The sequence below is a fragment of the Gopherus evgoodei genome, chromosome 18 (assembly GCF_007399415.2).
Source record: "Gopherus evgoodei ecotype Sinaloan lineage chromosome 18, rGopEvg1_v1.p, whole genome shotgun sequence".
Classification (NCBI taxonomy): domain Eukaryota; kingdom Metazoa; phylum Chordata; order Testudines; family Testudinidae; genus Gopherus; species Gopherus evgoodei.
The window spans coordinates 12458097-12472586 of record NC_044339.1 but is presented as its reverse complement, the minus strand read 5'-3'; the positions used below and the strand labels follow the sequence as shown (position 1 = coordinate 12472586).

The following is a 14490-nucleotide window of genomic DNA, read 5'->3' as shown; positions in this document are numbered from 1 at the left end:
GACAATTTAACATCTTGGTGTATGGAGAGGTATTTTGGGTACCTGCTAAGCTGTACTGCGGAAGGGATAGAGAGCCCAGAGTGCTTTTAGCTAGATTTTTGGGATCCCTAAAAGGTTTCCAATCAAAACTTTCAAAGGCAAGACAAGCTTCTGGAAGATAGTGGAAGCAGTTTTATTTTAGCCTTAGAGGCTGTCATCAAACACACTGTCATGTCACTTTCACATTTCTGGGTACCTTGGCAGGTGTGTGCTGCTGCATGTGGCTAGAAAGAATCAGTCTTTTTTTTTTTTTTTAATGGAATTGCACAATGCAGTGAAATCGAAATGGCAGTGACTGACTCACTGGAAGACTCCAAATTAATCTGTCCTGTCGTCCTTGAGCTAATCTTGCCTAACTCACTGTAGCTCATAGGATGCTTGTTTCCATACGCAGGGTGATCCATACAGGGTCTATCAGTCGTACTGGGTGGGTGGTTGGATGTTTTTGTGCAGTTAGATCTGGGTGGAAGGCTCCCATCTCTTGTTGCAGCCTGACTGCTTGCATTTGCTTTGACTGTCTTTGGAACTGCTGTCACTAGAGCTAATAAATCACAACGCTGCCTTTTCATAGGGTCATTCTTGAAACTCCCAAGTCGTAATGCCATCTGGGCTGTTCACCACAGTGGGCCAGACCAGGGATTAAGGTGCTTTGCTCCCCTAACCTTCCTGCTGTGTCTCCTCTCAGCTGGACTGTAGATCAGTCAGCAAGGAAGCTTGTGGTCTGTTTTATCAGCCACCAAAGCAGGGCTGTTGCCTGAAGATTCCCAAAGCCTTGCAGGCCTGTGCACACAAATGTGATCATGTGCCTGTAACCAGCAGTATAGTTGTTCCCAAATTAAAAACCTCCTGCCCCAGGTGCTCTGTGCTTCTATCAGCCTCATTTTGATGGCACACCAGCAGATCCAAGTGCAGGATGCAAACTGGGGCAAGAAAGGACTCTGCCTTATTAGCGTGATGCTATGAACATGCCGGAGTAGTGGGTGGTGAGAAATGGTGGCTGGCTTTGTGCATCAGTCTAAACCTGGCCACCCTCTGACAAACTCTGTCTGTGAACTTTGCTCCTTCTATAGCCTCCCTTCCAAGGCTGAAGGAGGCAGCTTCTTGTCAGCAGGAACAATTGCTTCAGTGTTAGAAGTGGACTGATAAGGGGCAGTGACATGCCTTTCCCTGAATACACTAACTTCTATAACACAAAATGGCTCTGCCTCAGCTGGGCTAGTGCGTCTGTCCTGTTACCTACCAAGGGGGCTGGTTGGGGCTGAGAGGATACTTGGATGGTGCTTTATATTTCCAAGGTGCTTTATATTTCCAAGGTGCTTTGCAGACCTTGGCAGGGAAAGAGAGAGCACAAAGGATTTGCAGCCGGGAAGACGCACCCAGCTGCTGCTCCTCTCCTTCCGAAACCTGCTTTGAGTCTTTGCATGTTAATTGACCTCCTTGCAGTTTTTACTTTAGCGTATTTATATCTCATCTTTCCCTTGCTATTAACCTTTCCTTCCCTTCCCTGGTACAAGTCTGTGGTGTGCATGAGCTGGGTGTGCCAGATGGGCGAGGGAAGGAGGGAAATGTAACCTTTTTTTTGTTGCAGTGTTTTGTTTTAATGTGTGCTCTTCTTACTTTAAAGCAAGCTGAAATTGTGTGATGCTAATAATCATGTTAGATGCTGCAGCAGATATATATGTGGCTGTAATGTAGCGGAATTATTTATGCTTTTATTATAAAACATTATATTAATATAATAGCTGGTACCATTGCTCCAGCTTGTTTGACTGTCTATGAAATGGGGGTGGGGCACTTAATTTGTAAGAGCTGCTTGTGACCAGCATCCCGCGTGCGCACAGCTGGGGTGAAACGTGCAGCTTAATGCTTGAGGCTTTCCTAGTAGTAACGGATGTTCTCCAAAGGGACAGTATTCAGTTCTGAAGAGCAGCAATGAGAAGGTGTCCGATGGAGAAATCACCTGCGCCCTTCCCAAAGGGGCCATTCACTACACATAACGCACACGCTTTAAAACATTCAGTGCTGCTGGTCAGGTGGGAAGCCAAAACTCTCAGTGCTGAATGTGAGTGCGCAGGAAGGGTGGTGAATGAGTATGGAGCAGGTGGTTTTCTGGCCATCTCCCCTCGTCCCCTAAAAGAGGATGTCTTCAGGGAGAGCGGAATCCTTGTAGGTGGGCCTTGATGGGACATGAAATGTGTAGGGATCACTTATGCTGGGGTAGATGGAGCCCGAAAGTTGACTGTATATGGCCCTTTCCAGTGGGCAGAGCAGGCATATGTGGAAAAAGCAGATTATCTGGTTTTGACTGCATGTTGCCTGTTTTTTTTTCCCCCCTCCATGCTAGCCCAGTTACTGGAGTGGGTCCATGTTGGCCCTGCTGGCACATGCTAACACTGACTGATCCTATCTCCCTCTCTGCCCTGAGGTTGACAGTTCGTCCCTGTGCAGTTGCCTTAGATGACATCCAAATCCACCCTTTGTGGGCCTTGTTCTGGACTGAGGAAAGCCTTTGGCACAGAATAGGTCCTGCTGGTGAGAGGCGGCTCTTCCAGTCCTGCATACTGTCCCCTATCAGGCAACGTTTTACTTAACCATATTTAAAAGTACCTGTACAGTAGGATTGTGGCTGACTGTCTAGTCATTTTAGAATCACTGTAAACACTACTCAAGATACTAGATTATTGTTCATGACACTGAGTTTTAAAATAAACGGCTTCATGGCCCTGACTATTTCCAACACCCGTTTGACTCCAAAGCCTTTTTTCATCACTTCGCCACTGCTGCTCAAGTGTTTGTACGTGCACAACATGGGGCAACACAGTTCAGAGCCCGTTCTTAATCCCCTGGGGAGGCAGAGAGAAGAGGTCACAGCTCTCTCCTGCATTGCTGTTTTTAGGGGCTGATGTGGCGGCTGCTTGCACAGTGACTCTGTTCTTCCTCCTCTTCCTTCCCACTTGCCTCTATAAACTGCTTTGGTGAGCGCTCTACTGCGACGCTCAAGCTCCTGAGCAGTGCCTAACTCACTCCTCGCTATAGCTGTGGGGAAGACATTACCACTGGACAAGCCACAGCGATGGGTGTAGTAGAAAGGGCAGGATTTTGCATATATTACGCTGTGCTTGTTGACTTAAAACAGCCAGAGGACCTAACTTTGTTCACAGTCAGTCAAACCAAGAGTCCTTCTTCTGAACTCTCCTCCCCGTCTACTCGGATTATCTGGCCACTCTTGTCCTCCTTGACAGTAAGAGTTCCCGTTTCAATATGATCCAAGGGATATAATTTCCCTCCCTGCTTCCACTGTCTGGGAGACTGGAGACCCTTTGCCCGGGGGAGGGTTAGGACACAGTAAGGCTGTAGAGCCGCATGGACGGAAGTGCACAGTGAAGAAAAGGGAGAAAAAGTCGCTTAAATCCCAGTCATGGACTGTGAAAGTGACGAATGACTGTAAAAATCTTCATATTTTTCAAGTGATAAAGCTCCAACAGCCAGGGAGCTGGACACACTGTGTTCAGGCACAGAGGGGAGCTGTCCAAAATCAAACCTTTTGCCCCAAAACTTAGCAAGGTGTGGCGGTAGGAGAAAGCACCCTGACCAACCACATGTGATGACTTTGATTTGTTCTTTGCTGCTCTGGCCGCGTTGTGTGCAGTGGGTATTTTCTCTCGAATGGGTGACTTCCACTGATTCATTGTCTTGTTTCATTTCCATCCCTGTCCAGCTGTGTACATTTGTTTCAGCTCCACAGCTGGAGCTTGGATCTGGGTGTGTGGGTTGTGGGAGTGGGAACATTGAAGGGTAAAGCTAGATTTGAGAAGCATCGCATCTTGTTCTAGGCCCTCTGGAATCTAAGCAGAGGGAAGATTTTGGTTTAACTGATAAGCTGCTCGCTTCTATTAAAACACACATCCAGCCTGAGAAGGTTACTGTAAGGTCGGCTGATGCAGTGAAACTAGTTGGATAGTTGAGCGTTTGTCCCATACTTGCAGATTGCTTTTAAAAAGAGAGGAAAATTTCAGCTGTTGACTCTATCCTTGAAAGTGCAGTGATCTTTTTAAATTAACCTGCTCATTCTAGAGAAATTTGTCTTATTGCTGTATTGTGTCACTATCACCCCATTATCCATGAAGGAGAATGGCATGTGCTTTATTTGTTTCAAAATGTTGTGTAGCATAAATCACCATAAATCTGAGCACAGGGTCAGGGAATTCTGGTAGCTACTCCCTGTTCTGCTTCCTGTATGACCTTGGGCAAGTTGCTTCACTTTTCTGTGTCTGTGTTCCCATCTATAGTGGGAGTAATACTTTACCTCCACAGAGATGTTGAGACTAGATTAGTTAGATCGGGGTTCTCAAACTGGGGGTCTTGAGGTTATTACATGGGGGGGTCATGAGCTGTCAACCTCCACCCCAAACCCCACTTTGCCTCCAGCATTTATAATGGTGTTAAATATATTATAAAGTGTTCTTAATTTATAAGGGGGGGGGTCGCACTCAGAGATTTGCTATGTGAAAGGGGTCACCAGTAATAAAGTTTGAGAGCCACTGGGTTAGATGTTTCAGCTTTCTGAAGTCCTCTGCAAGCAGGCACTACAAAAATGTAACGTATTTCTCTAACAAGTTGATGCTCAGTCAGTATAACTACAGGGCTACATCACTTTGCTCTGAAGTCACTTTCTTAAAATCTCAGTGTCCCCAGACTTCTGACGTTCTAAGTAATGGGCCTGAAGTGTGCAGATAGATTGCTCTGATGTCACATCATTGCACTGTCTCTCCCATTACTCCTCATTGTATTGACAGTTTGCTTCTCACCCCCCCTTGCTTTTCTCTCCTGTCGTTTTTAACTGTCTTACAAATCCTGCAATAGAACATGGGGATATCTTGTATAAAATGTGAATAAAGCAGGTTTTTCCTGTGACATCTTTCAAAAAAACAATTTTAAAAAGCCACTGGAAACTAGGGGCTTGTCTACACTGGCAATTTACAGCACTGCAACTTTCTCGCTCATGGGGGTGAATAAACACCCCCCTGAGCGCAGCAAGTTTCGGCGCTGTAAAGTGACAGTGTAGACAGTGCACCAGCGCTGGTAGCTATGCCCTTCATGGAGGTGGTTTGTTGTGTTGTTTAAGAGCACTGAGAGAGCTCTCTCCCAGCGCTCTGCCACGACCACACAAACCATGTTAAAGCTCTGCCGTGGCAATTCTTTAGCATTGCCAGTGTAGAATAGCCCTAAGCTTGTGCCTGCCCCATGATTCGGATCCTGGAGCCTGCGTAAGCATCACTTTTTGTAGTGTCATTAGACCAGAACTCTGCGTGCTCCATAGTTGACTCTGTGTGTCTGATGCTGTGTAGATCACCTGAGCTATGCGTACACATCCAGGGGCTCTGATGACCCTGGGTGCTTCAAAATTGCCAGGAGGAATGGAAGAGGGCGGAAATAGGAGAAACTTTTGATGGTTAGGTTGATTAGAGGGCTATGAACCAATCAATGTAAAGGTAGGTGGTAGAATTGTGACATCTAATGCAGTTCTGCTAACTGCATATTTATTTGTATGGAGTCATCCTGTGGAGAAAACATTGGGAAAGTTGTCGTGTTGCCCTATTTAAAAAAACTAAAATGCATCCCTGTGGCATGGCTGTCCCAGCTATGGAATAGAGCCCTGTTATATGGTTGTGAGAGCTTTATTTTACAATATCTGACACGGGCGTTTTTGGTATGTCTGTCTTAAATTTACATCTCCTCTTATGTTCTTAGGCCTGGAACATTGTCCTCTACCCTTCTGAGACTTGGTTGGAAGCTTTCTGAAAGGGTCCAGGGAACCAGCTGGGGGGGGGGTGTGCTAGTCACCAGTCCTGTCCCTACCACCTGAGGCTCTGTGACCAGAGCATGAGGAAGGAGAGTGGGCAGCACGGCCCCAGCCCCAGAGCACCAGGAGGGGCAGCAGCAGCCCGAGAGTGACAGGAGGGCGGGTGGCACATGGACGAACACCCCCATACCCTCAGGCCTGGAGCGACAGAAGGGTGGGCAGCATGCAGCCGAACCCCTCCCTGCCCCCCCCCCCCCGAGCAACACTGAGCAGAAGCAGGATGGGGGAGCCTGGGGGCAGAGCATGGGCAGTGCCACACCTGGCTGTTTGGGGAAGCACAGCCTTCCCCACCCGATGGTACTCGCCGCCCATGAAAACAGGGCTGTTGCTCTGGATCAGTGGTTCTCCATCTGTCGCCCAATCAGTACACAGCTGTGGCCCATGTGACATCCTCAGGGCCATACAGGGAGTATATATGTTGTGTGGATGCAGCCCTCTTAACACACACACAGCTGCATATGCAGCCCCCAATGGTAAATAGGTTGAGAATCACTGCTCTGGGTTATAGGCGAACTTTTAAATTTTCTAAACTTTTCCACATGGAGAACTCCAATATTTTGTGTGTGTATGTCCGTGAAAGTAAGAGAGACTGATAAAGCAATGTGCAACACAGGAGAGCACAATTCCCACTGCATAGCTTTGCTAGTGCACATCAGTATGAACTGCAGCACCTAGAGGAGGAAGGATGATTCAGGCATTAGCCTAGGACTTGAGAGATCTCAGTTCAACTCCCTGTTCCTCCACAGAGTCTCTGTGTGCCTGCAGGCAGGTCCCTTAGTCTCTCTGTACCTCACTGACCCATCTGTACAATGAGGAGAGCAGCATTTCTGTGCCTCGCGGGGGATGTTGTGAGGATAATATGTTGAGGGTTGTGAGGTGCTCAGGTAGTACAGTAGTTCAGGGTCATAAAAGTAACTTGGCTAGAGAACTGAGGTGCTAGCAAACAAGAGCCCACCACATTAATGTTCAGTATCTTAGCATGACCAGAGGTGAGAGTATTAACTCTGAATTCTAGAGATGGAAGCTATTCCATTCACCACCTAGCTCCCATGAACATCATGGCAATCCCGAGTGCACACCATTGGTACTGTATTTTTATGCACTTCATAAGGCATTCTAGTTATCAACATCTGGTCAGATTCTTAGCTGATCATTAAACCAGTGGAGAATCTGGCCCACCAACTGCTTTGAGCCCCAGGCCTCAATGTAAATTGATGAAATCCCCTGAGTATTATTCCACTGGAGTATAAACATCAACTTCTTTTAGATCTTCAGTTTAGATGCTGAGAAACTTCGGTATTGATAGATACGTGATAATGAATCAGTAGACACGCCAAAAATGTGTAACCCTCGTCAGTGTCCAGGAACCAAGAAAAATACAAGCTCCCTTGCTTATCAGCAAAAGTTAACCCCTATAGTCTTAGACTTCTGAGTATTCTGTATTGGCCTGAATAAATCAGTTAGTCACGTTGCTGCTGTGTTTAACTGCAGCAAAAAGCAATACTTCGAAATACAGGAGGAGCAAACTGCAGCTCTCTATTTAACCTGCTATGAATGCTGTGATCCATGCTGGAAATCAAGGGAGAGAGCTGATGGTGATGGGCCACTGCTGAAGCGGGTAACAATGTTGCTTTTCTATGAGATCCTCTGCTATAGAGTAAGACCATATCCACATGTGTCAGTTGCACCTGTTTATCTGAAGATGTGATTTTAAACTGGTTTACTTAAAACAGTGGTTCTCCAACTTTTGTATTGGTGACCCCTTTCACACAGCAAGCCTCTGAGTGCAACCTCCCTTACAAATTAAAAACATTTTATATATTTAACACCATTATAAATGCTGGAGGAAAAATGGGGTTTGGGGTGGAGGCTGACAGCTCGCGACCCCCAATGTAATAAACTCATGACCCCCTGAGGGGATCCCGATCCCCATTTTGAGAACCCCTGACTTAAAACCAGTCAAAACTCCTGTGGCGGACACTTCAGTTTAGCCTAAATCAATTAGGAACTGATTCAAGCAACACCAAAATAAGCCACTCAAACTGAAGTAAGTGTCCACACTGGTTGTAAGTAAACCAGTTTAAAAGCGCCCCTTTAGTTTAACAGATGCAACTGACTCATGTAAACAAGGCCCAGCATCTTGGCTTGTTGTGAACTCCTTTAACTGGTTTGTAATCCTCCCCTCTACTGACTGGAGGTAGGTGGACATGGTGGTTTTCTCAGTATTGCTGAAATAGAATGTCTGTGGGGTTCACATTGGCATCACCAGATGCCAACTCCTGATTAATTTGGTGCTGTGTTCCCTGTGTAGACTGACCAGGCATTTGCATAATGCTGGCATCCCCACCAAGCATACCAACCCATACTTAGCTGCACTGCTGAGTGTGTGGAGATTTGTCGCTTTGCACTCTGGGTGCATCTGTCAGAATACAGTGAGCAGTTGATACTGGGATTTATCCCTTGCTGAATATCTGTCATGCATGTCATTTATAGGTTTCTTTCCGGGGATTCAGTTGCTCTGTTCCCCAATGGCTCTGGGATTGGTTTCCCTTGTTCCGCTGCCTCGCCATCTGTTTTTATACCAACGCCCCCCAGCATCCTCCAGCTGACGAACCAGCAGTTCTTCAGATCCCCACGCAGGGCTTCCTCTTCCTCGCTCCCTGGACGTCTGAACAGGGCCCTCTCGCTGGGCACCATCCCTTCCCTAGCCAGGACAGGTAAGGTGTGCACCACACTTCTACAGCTGATGGAGATGAAAGTATAGCTGTGTTCACACTCAAGTGGGAGTGAGTCATGGAATCCCGCCCACTGTAGTGTGACTAGCCTATTGCCTAATAGACTAGTAAGTCTAGTTAGAGGTCATTGTCTTGCACCTTATGATGTTGCTTGTAAAAGTGCAAACTGAGGGTATGTCTACGCTACCCGCCGGATCGGCAGGTAGTGATCGATCTATCGGGGATCCATTTATCGCATCTAGTGTAGATACGATAAAATCGATCCCCGATCGCTCTGCCGTCGACTCCGGAACTCCACCGTGGCGAGAGGCAGAAGCGGAGTCAATGGGAGAGTGGCAGCGGTCGACTCGCTGCCGTCCTCATGGCCAGGTAAATCGACCTAAGATACGCCGACTTCAGCTACTCTATTCGCATAGCTGAAGTTGTGTATCTTAGGTGTGTGCGCGCGCGCGCGCGCGCGCACACACACACACAATATAGACCTAGCCTCAGTGGTGAATGCTGGTTATTCGGAATAAATACCTGCACTTTGGTGGGCAGTGACGAATTGGGCATTCACACTCTCTCCTTGCAGGTCTTACGTGAGGTATCTCGTAGATTCTATAGGCACAGCATTTGTGACATAGTACTTGCTTCTAAGATGGTCAGCCTGCCATCCAGCCTGCTGGTTCGAGCCTGCAAGCTAGTGCTAATGCACATAAGCTAATGCTTAATGCCCGTGTGGCAACTATTGGTAAGGGTTACGTGTAAATGCTTTCCATTGATCTTTGGATGGTTGCAGTCCCTGCAGTGCAGAAGAGTACCCTACAATGCTCTGCCATGACTGTTGCTCAAGCAGTTGATTTTAATACTAGACAACTAACTTCAGTATCGTCACCGCCTAGATAGAGCAGAGAAGCTCTTAGCTTGGTAGATGAGTAGCTGTGGGTGGAGTTTGTGCAGGTGGGAAGCAGGAATAAAGACCACTGCCCCCACTGACTGACCAGCTTAATGTTTCTAGTTAGAGGTTCTGTTTGTGTTTTCCAGAGTTCCATTCCCCAGCAGTGAACTAGATTGCAAGTTATTAGTTCTCAGTATCTGTAATCATAAAAATCATGTGAGGAGAGGATCAGTCATTCAGATTTGTATTTCGAAAGTGTCTCCTTTAGAGTCTTTCAACCCAAAGCTCTCAATGAGCTGCAGGCACAGGCCTTGCTTTCCCCACTGCTGAAACGAAAGGCAGTGGTCGGAATGTCTCAGCCCCACAGCAGGCTATCCCAGTATCAGGGATAACTGCATCCGTATTCCTCTCTCCATGGTCCACTCCAGGAGTGCCCAGTCAGCACTCAGAACTGCCATCACCTGTCTCTGGGTGGGGACCCTGTTTCCGCTGCCTTCTGACCAGGGGTTTTAAGGCTCCACAGCCCCTTGCCTTACACTGTAATACCCCCAGCAAGCCAGACTGCCTAGTGGCCAGTACTGATGCTTTGCTTTCTCTCTGAGGGCGATGACAGGTGTGATTTACCCATCATATAAATTGCTATTCTAAGCAAGCACATTTATTCCTAAAGCAAAAGCATCACTGAGAAAACATAAAAACAATAAGTACATTTTAAACATACCAGGAGTCGCCCATCAGTCTTATGAGGCCCTAGTAGGTCAAAGTCTTCCCAACTCTTCTGCAATTGTTGCGACCCTCCCTTGGATAGAAGATCCTGCCTTATAGTCAGTGTCTGTCTCAGTAACAGGCCAGTAGCAAAGGCCAGGATGGCAGAGTCAACCTTTCTGGGATTTGAACCTGTGGACGCAGGGAACTGTTTGTTGCAGATCTGATCCTTAGACCATTGAACCATCCCTCCAAAGGGTGTTTGAGGTAGGTTGCAGAGTAACGTTGCAATGTTAACTTGTTACCCGCTGTCAGTTTGAGCCTGTCTTTGAAAAGTGACTCTTGCTTAACAATCTCCTGGTTTTTTAAAGCTCCAGCTTTCCTTGACTCAGGGCTCATCTACACAAAAAGTTCCATAGTGGCTCAGCTGCACCATGGGTTCTCCCGTCGGCCTAGGTAATCCACCTCCCCAAGAGGCAGTAGTTAGGTCAATGGGAGCATTCTCCTGTCCAACTACTGTTGTCTACACTGGGGGCTAGGTCTGTTTAGCTGTGTTGCTTAGGGGTGTGGATTTTTCACCTCCCTGAGGGATGTAGCTATACCAACCCAATTTCCTAGTGTAGACCAGGTCTGAGTCTTGCTCGCCCTTTCAGACCTCAGTGAAATGTAAGGCTGTAAACCAGGAAGTAACCAGCTTGTTAACTTCTCTCTCCCCAACACAGAGTGCTCTGATAGAAGCACTGCCTCAAGATGTCTGGGTGGGCTAGATCTTGTCCTCAAAGCCTCCTCAGAGATTCTAGTCTCCAGTCCCTAATAAAGGGACATCCGGGTCTCTTAGCGCAGCTTAGAGAAGTTTACCCTCCACATTTGTGAAGAGAGGGAAAGATCAATCCATTGAGATTTTTCTTTGGGAGCTGGATGGCAATCAATGTAGTGTGGGTCCTTGCCCTCGGTGGGAGCCCTGTTCCAACTGACCTGTCATGGGAGATCAAATTGCCTTTGTTGGAGGGTGGAGTGGGGGAAGGCAAATATTTCACCCACAGGTGGTTGTACAATGCGTTAGAAGTATTTTTTGGCAGGGGGGAAGGAGGTAGGAAGCTTAATAAAAGTCATACCCTTAGAGTGGGGCATTCCCATCCTCCTTAGCAGCAGAAGCATAAAACACACTGCTCAAATCTGTTGTCTGGACCAGTGTGCTGTAACTGGAGCCAGAAGAGTCTGGGAAAACTTACAGCCATCAATGGGGTCTTGTATTCCATACCCCGGTCCCAGACCCGCTCTGGTAGGAGTTCTGAGTGTCTCTGAGGTCTTTTAAACACCCTAACAAGTCCCCCAGCCTGTGGTCTCCATTTCACTGTTGAGATCCGGGTCTGTCTCGATTTAAAAGTACGCTTCCAACACACCCACTCTTTTCCTGGAGGTTTTTTTTTTTTTTAAGGAATGTGTTTGGATGAGGCAGGTGAAAAGAGCTGCTGAGTTTAAATAATAATTACATTTTAAATCTCTTCATGCGGGGGAGAACCAGGCTGCAAAGCTGTGCCGTTTTTTGGTTGGTTATTTTTTAATGTGAAGTCAGTGCCAGTCAAAGGTACAAACTTGCTGGCTTTGGAGCTTGAAGACATCTAAAATAAGTGCAACCCAGGCAGCAGTGATGCAGATTTCCCCTGCACGCTGCCCATCCAATGTGCTCAACCTTCACCTATTGTGCTGTCTTCTAAGCTTGAAAGAGTTCAGTTCTTGGGCCAATGACGGGGGTGCGTGAGCTAATTACAATAGTGGCTGTGGAAAGACGTGTAGAGCTGTCTTTGTCTTAAAGTAAGTGAACAAAAAAGTCACTAAGCTTCTCCTACTCCAAGACTGAGGGTTCGTCTATATGACCAGTTACTGCATGGCATGGCGGGCGTGAATCGGCAGCGCACCAGCTTGCTGAGCGGTAACTCATTGTGTAAACTAACCTTGATTTTACCTGTTTCTCGCTGGCGTACATCTGCATGCGGGTAGGGTTGCTTTTTCTCACTACATACCGATGGGGCAGAGGATTAGCCCATCTTTTAAATCTGGTTTTACTGTGCACAAACACAGCCTTAGCCGCAACCCTGCAATCTCCAACTCTCCTGGCTTTCTCCCGCTTGGCTGGGAGGGCCTCTGACAAGGGTCTGTGCAGCGCAAGGAAGATTTATAAGGCTGCTGAAAGATTCTCTCCTACCAGTGCGTTAAACCTCTGCCTAAATTGTTCTTGAAACCAGCAAGGACACGCCACTCTCCATCTAAGGAAAGCTCTGCTGTGCCCTGTCAGTGAGTGATTATCAAGGGTCAGAGGCCAAGCCACTGATCGGTTCTAGAATAACACCACAGTGATAAGAGCTGAGCCGCTTTTGTTCAGTTTGGCTCGTGCTACTAGCAGCTCTCCTGGATCCGTCAGGAGCAGTTGAAAGAACAGCCATGAAAAACCTTTCAGCAGGACGTGGCTTTTTGGCACATCATCCTTCTTCCTAGTCCTTTACAACCGGGGACAGCAGGTGCAAATCTGCCATGCAGCTGTGATATTCCCCACCCCCCAATCCCGCTCCACCATCCTTGTGTGGTCCATACTTGTGCCTGGCTTTGCACCAGGCTGAGGCACAGGGGCTGAGCAGTGCATGGAAGCTTGCCCTGTCTGCCCTGCATCTATTGTGCGCATAACAGGGCTTTCAGTCTCCAAACCCATTTGGCACCTCAAACAATGTTTATTTAAATAGCTTTGTCCCAAAGGACAACGTAAGGACTGAGGTTTGGAGTATAACACTTGGCTTTCCCGGTTCTAGCTGCTTTAGCTGATCTTTACCATAGGTTCCTCGCTGCACATCCAGAGAGACAGATGGAAATGCGTGTGATTCTGTCACTAGAATATGAATCAAGAGAGTTGCATGCTCAGTTGTGCAGGAGAGGGTGGAATCTTTTCTCTACCTTTCATCCCTTAAGATAGTGACAAGCTACCCCATGGTGCAAATGTATGGCAGGAAATATGAACCTTATGGCCCTTGGCTCCCTGCTGAGGGAGCCACATGCAAGCGATTGCTGGGAGCTGGTATTGATATTTTCTAAAATTAGCACGGAGCTAGCAACGCATTTAAGGTGCTGCAGGGGTCCAGATCCATTGAAATGCTGAAGTCTCTGCCAAATCAGGGGACTCTCCAAGCACAGGGCTTAGAACCTAAAGATCCTGGCTCGATTTGTCCTTTTGCAATCGTAGAGAACTGGAAGGATCTTTTGAGCAGAGGTGGAATCCTGAAAGTAACGAGCACCAAAATAAAGTCCTGTAAGTTACTGGCAAATGGTGCTGTGCAGCAAAGTGTGGTAGAATCTTCTTCTGGTGTCAGTTAAGCTACAAGTCTCCTTGCCAGCTTCTTTCTTTTTCCTGCTGCCTTCTCAGACCCTCTCCCCAGCTCCTCGTCAGGCCAGCAGCTTCGTGTTCATTTAAGATTCAGAGGAACTCAAACAAGGATGAAGATCCTCTCGGGGAAACACCAAGGGTCACACATTTGTCCAGATCTGTAGAGCAAAGAAGCGTGCTGAGCTCGGTACCTGCAGAGGCTGTCTGGGGAACATAGTGTGGGGAGAGAGGGGGCGCAAGTTCCCCTCTTGCTGCTGTGGGACTCTCAACCTGCCTCCTACCCAGAACTTTTTTGAAGTTTGCTGGCTGCCTCTGTTCCCCTGCAGCTAGGCAGAGAAGGGATCCCTCAGGGAGGACAGGTGCACTCAGTGTGCTTAGATTTGCCTTTGCACTTCTCAGGCATTCAGTCGGTGCTGGCTCCCTCTACAGCACTGAACATTTCCAGCGCAGGCAGGAGAACTGAACCATAAAAGGCAGGGAATGCAACCTCGAAATAGTTACTTAGCAGCCTTGGTCACCAGAAACGCTCTAACACAATGCATCCATTGCTCAGACTCTCTGGGAAGCTGAGACATATGGTGTAGTAATAATGCCACATGGTCTGTTTTTTTCCTCTCTCCCCCCCCCACCCAAAATAGTTTAACTCTAGTTTTACCAGTCAATGAAATGCAGCCACTTCTAGGGGGAAAGGTGACAGTTGTTCAACACTGCACTGCACAGCAGGGCAGAGAATGAGAAGGGGGAACATTGAACTGAAACTGGAGGGCTCTTCACTCGGCAGTGGGCAGGACCTGGGGTGACACTCCAGAGGGTCTTTGTCACAAAGTGTGTGGGAGACAGGGCCCTGCACCCTCAACTTCCTGCGCTTCGCTGTGACTGTCAGCCAGCCAGTAGA

General features: G+C 47.6%; 1 protein-coding gene across 5 annotated transcripts in view; it reads left to right on the top strand.

Annotated features, from left to right (window-relative positions):
* Positions 1–14490, top strand: part of TMEM201 (transmembrane protein 201) — a 54830-nt gene that overhangs the window by 26170 nt on the left and 14170 nt on the right. For all 5 annotated transcript variants that reach the window (XR_003997141.1, XM_030537914.1, XM_030537912.1 and 2 more), the window contains exon 7: positions 8396–8619. Coding sequence is in view for 4 of the 5 variants with exons in the window: in XM_030537914.1 (XP_030393774.1) it covers positions 8396–8619 (224 nt within the window). In the remaining variant the exon portion in view is untranslated. The remainder of the gene's footprint in view (positions 1–8395; positions 8620–14490) is intronic.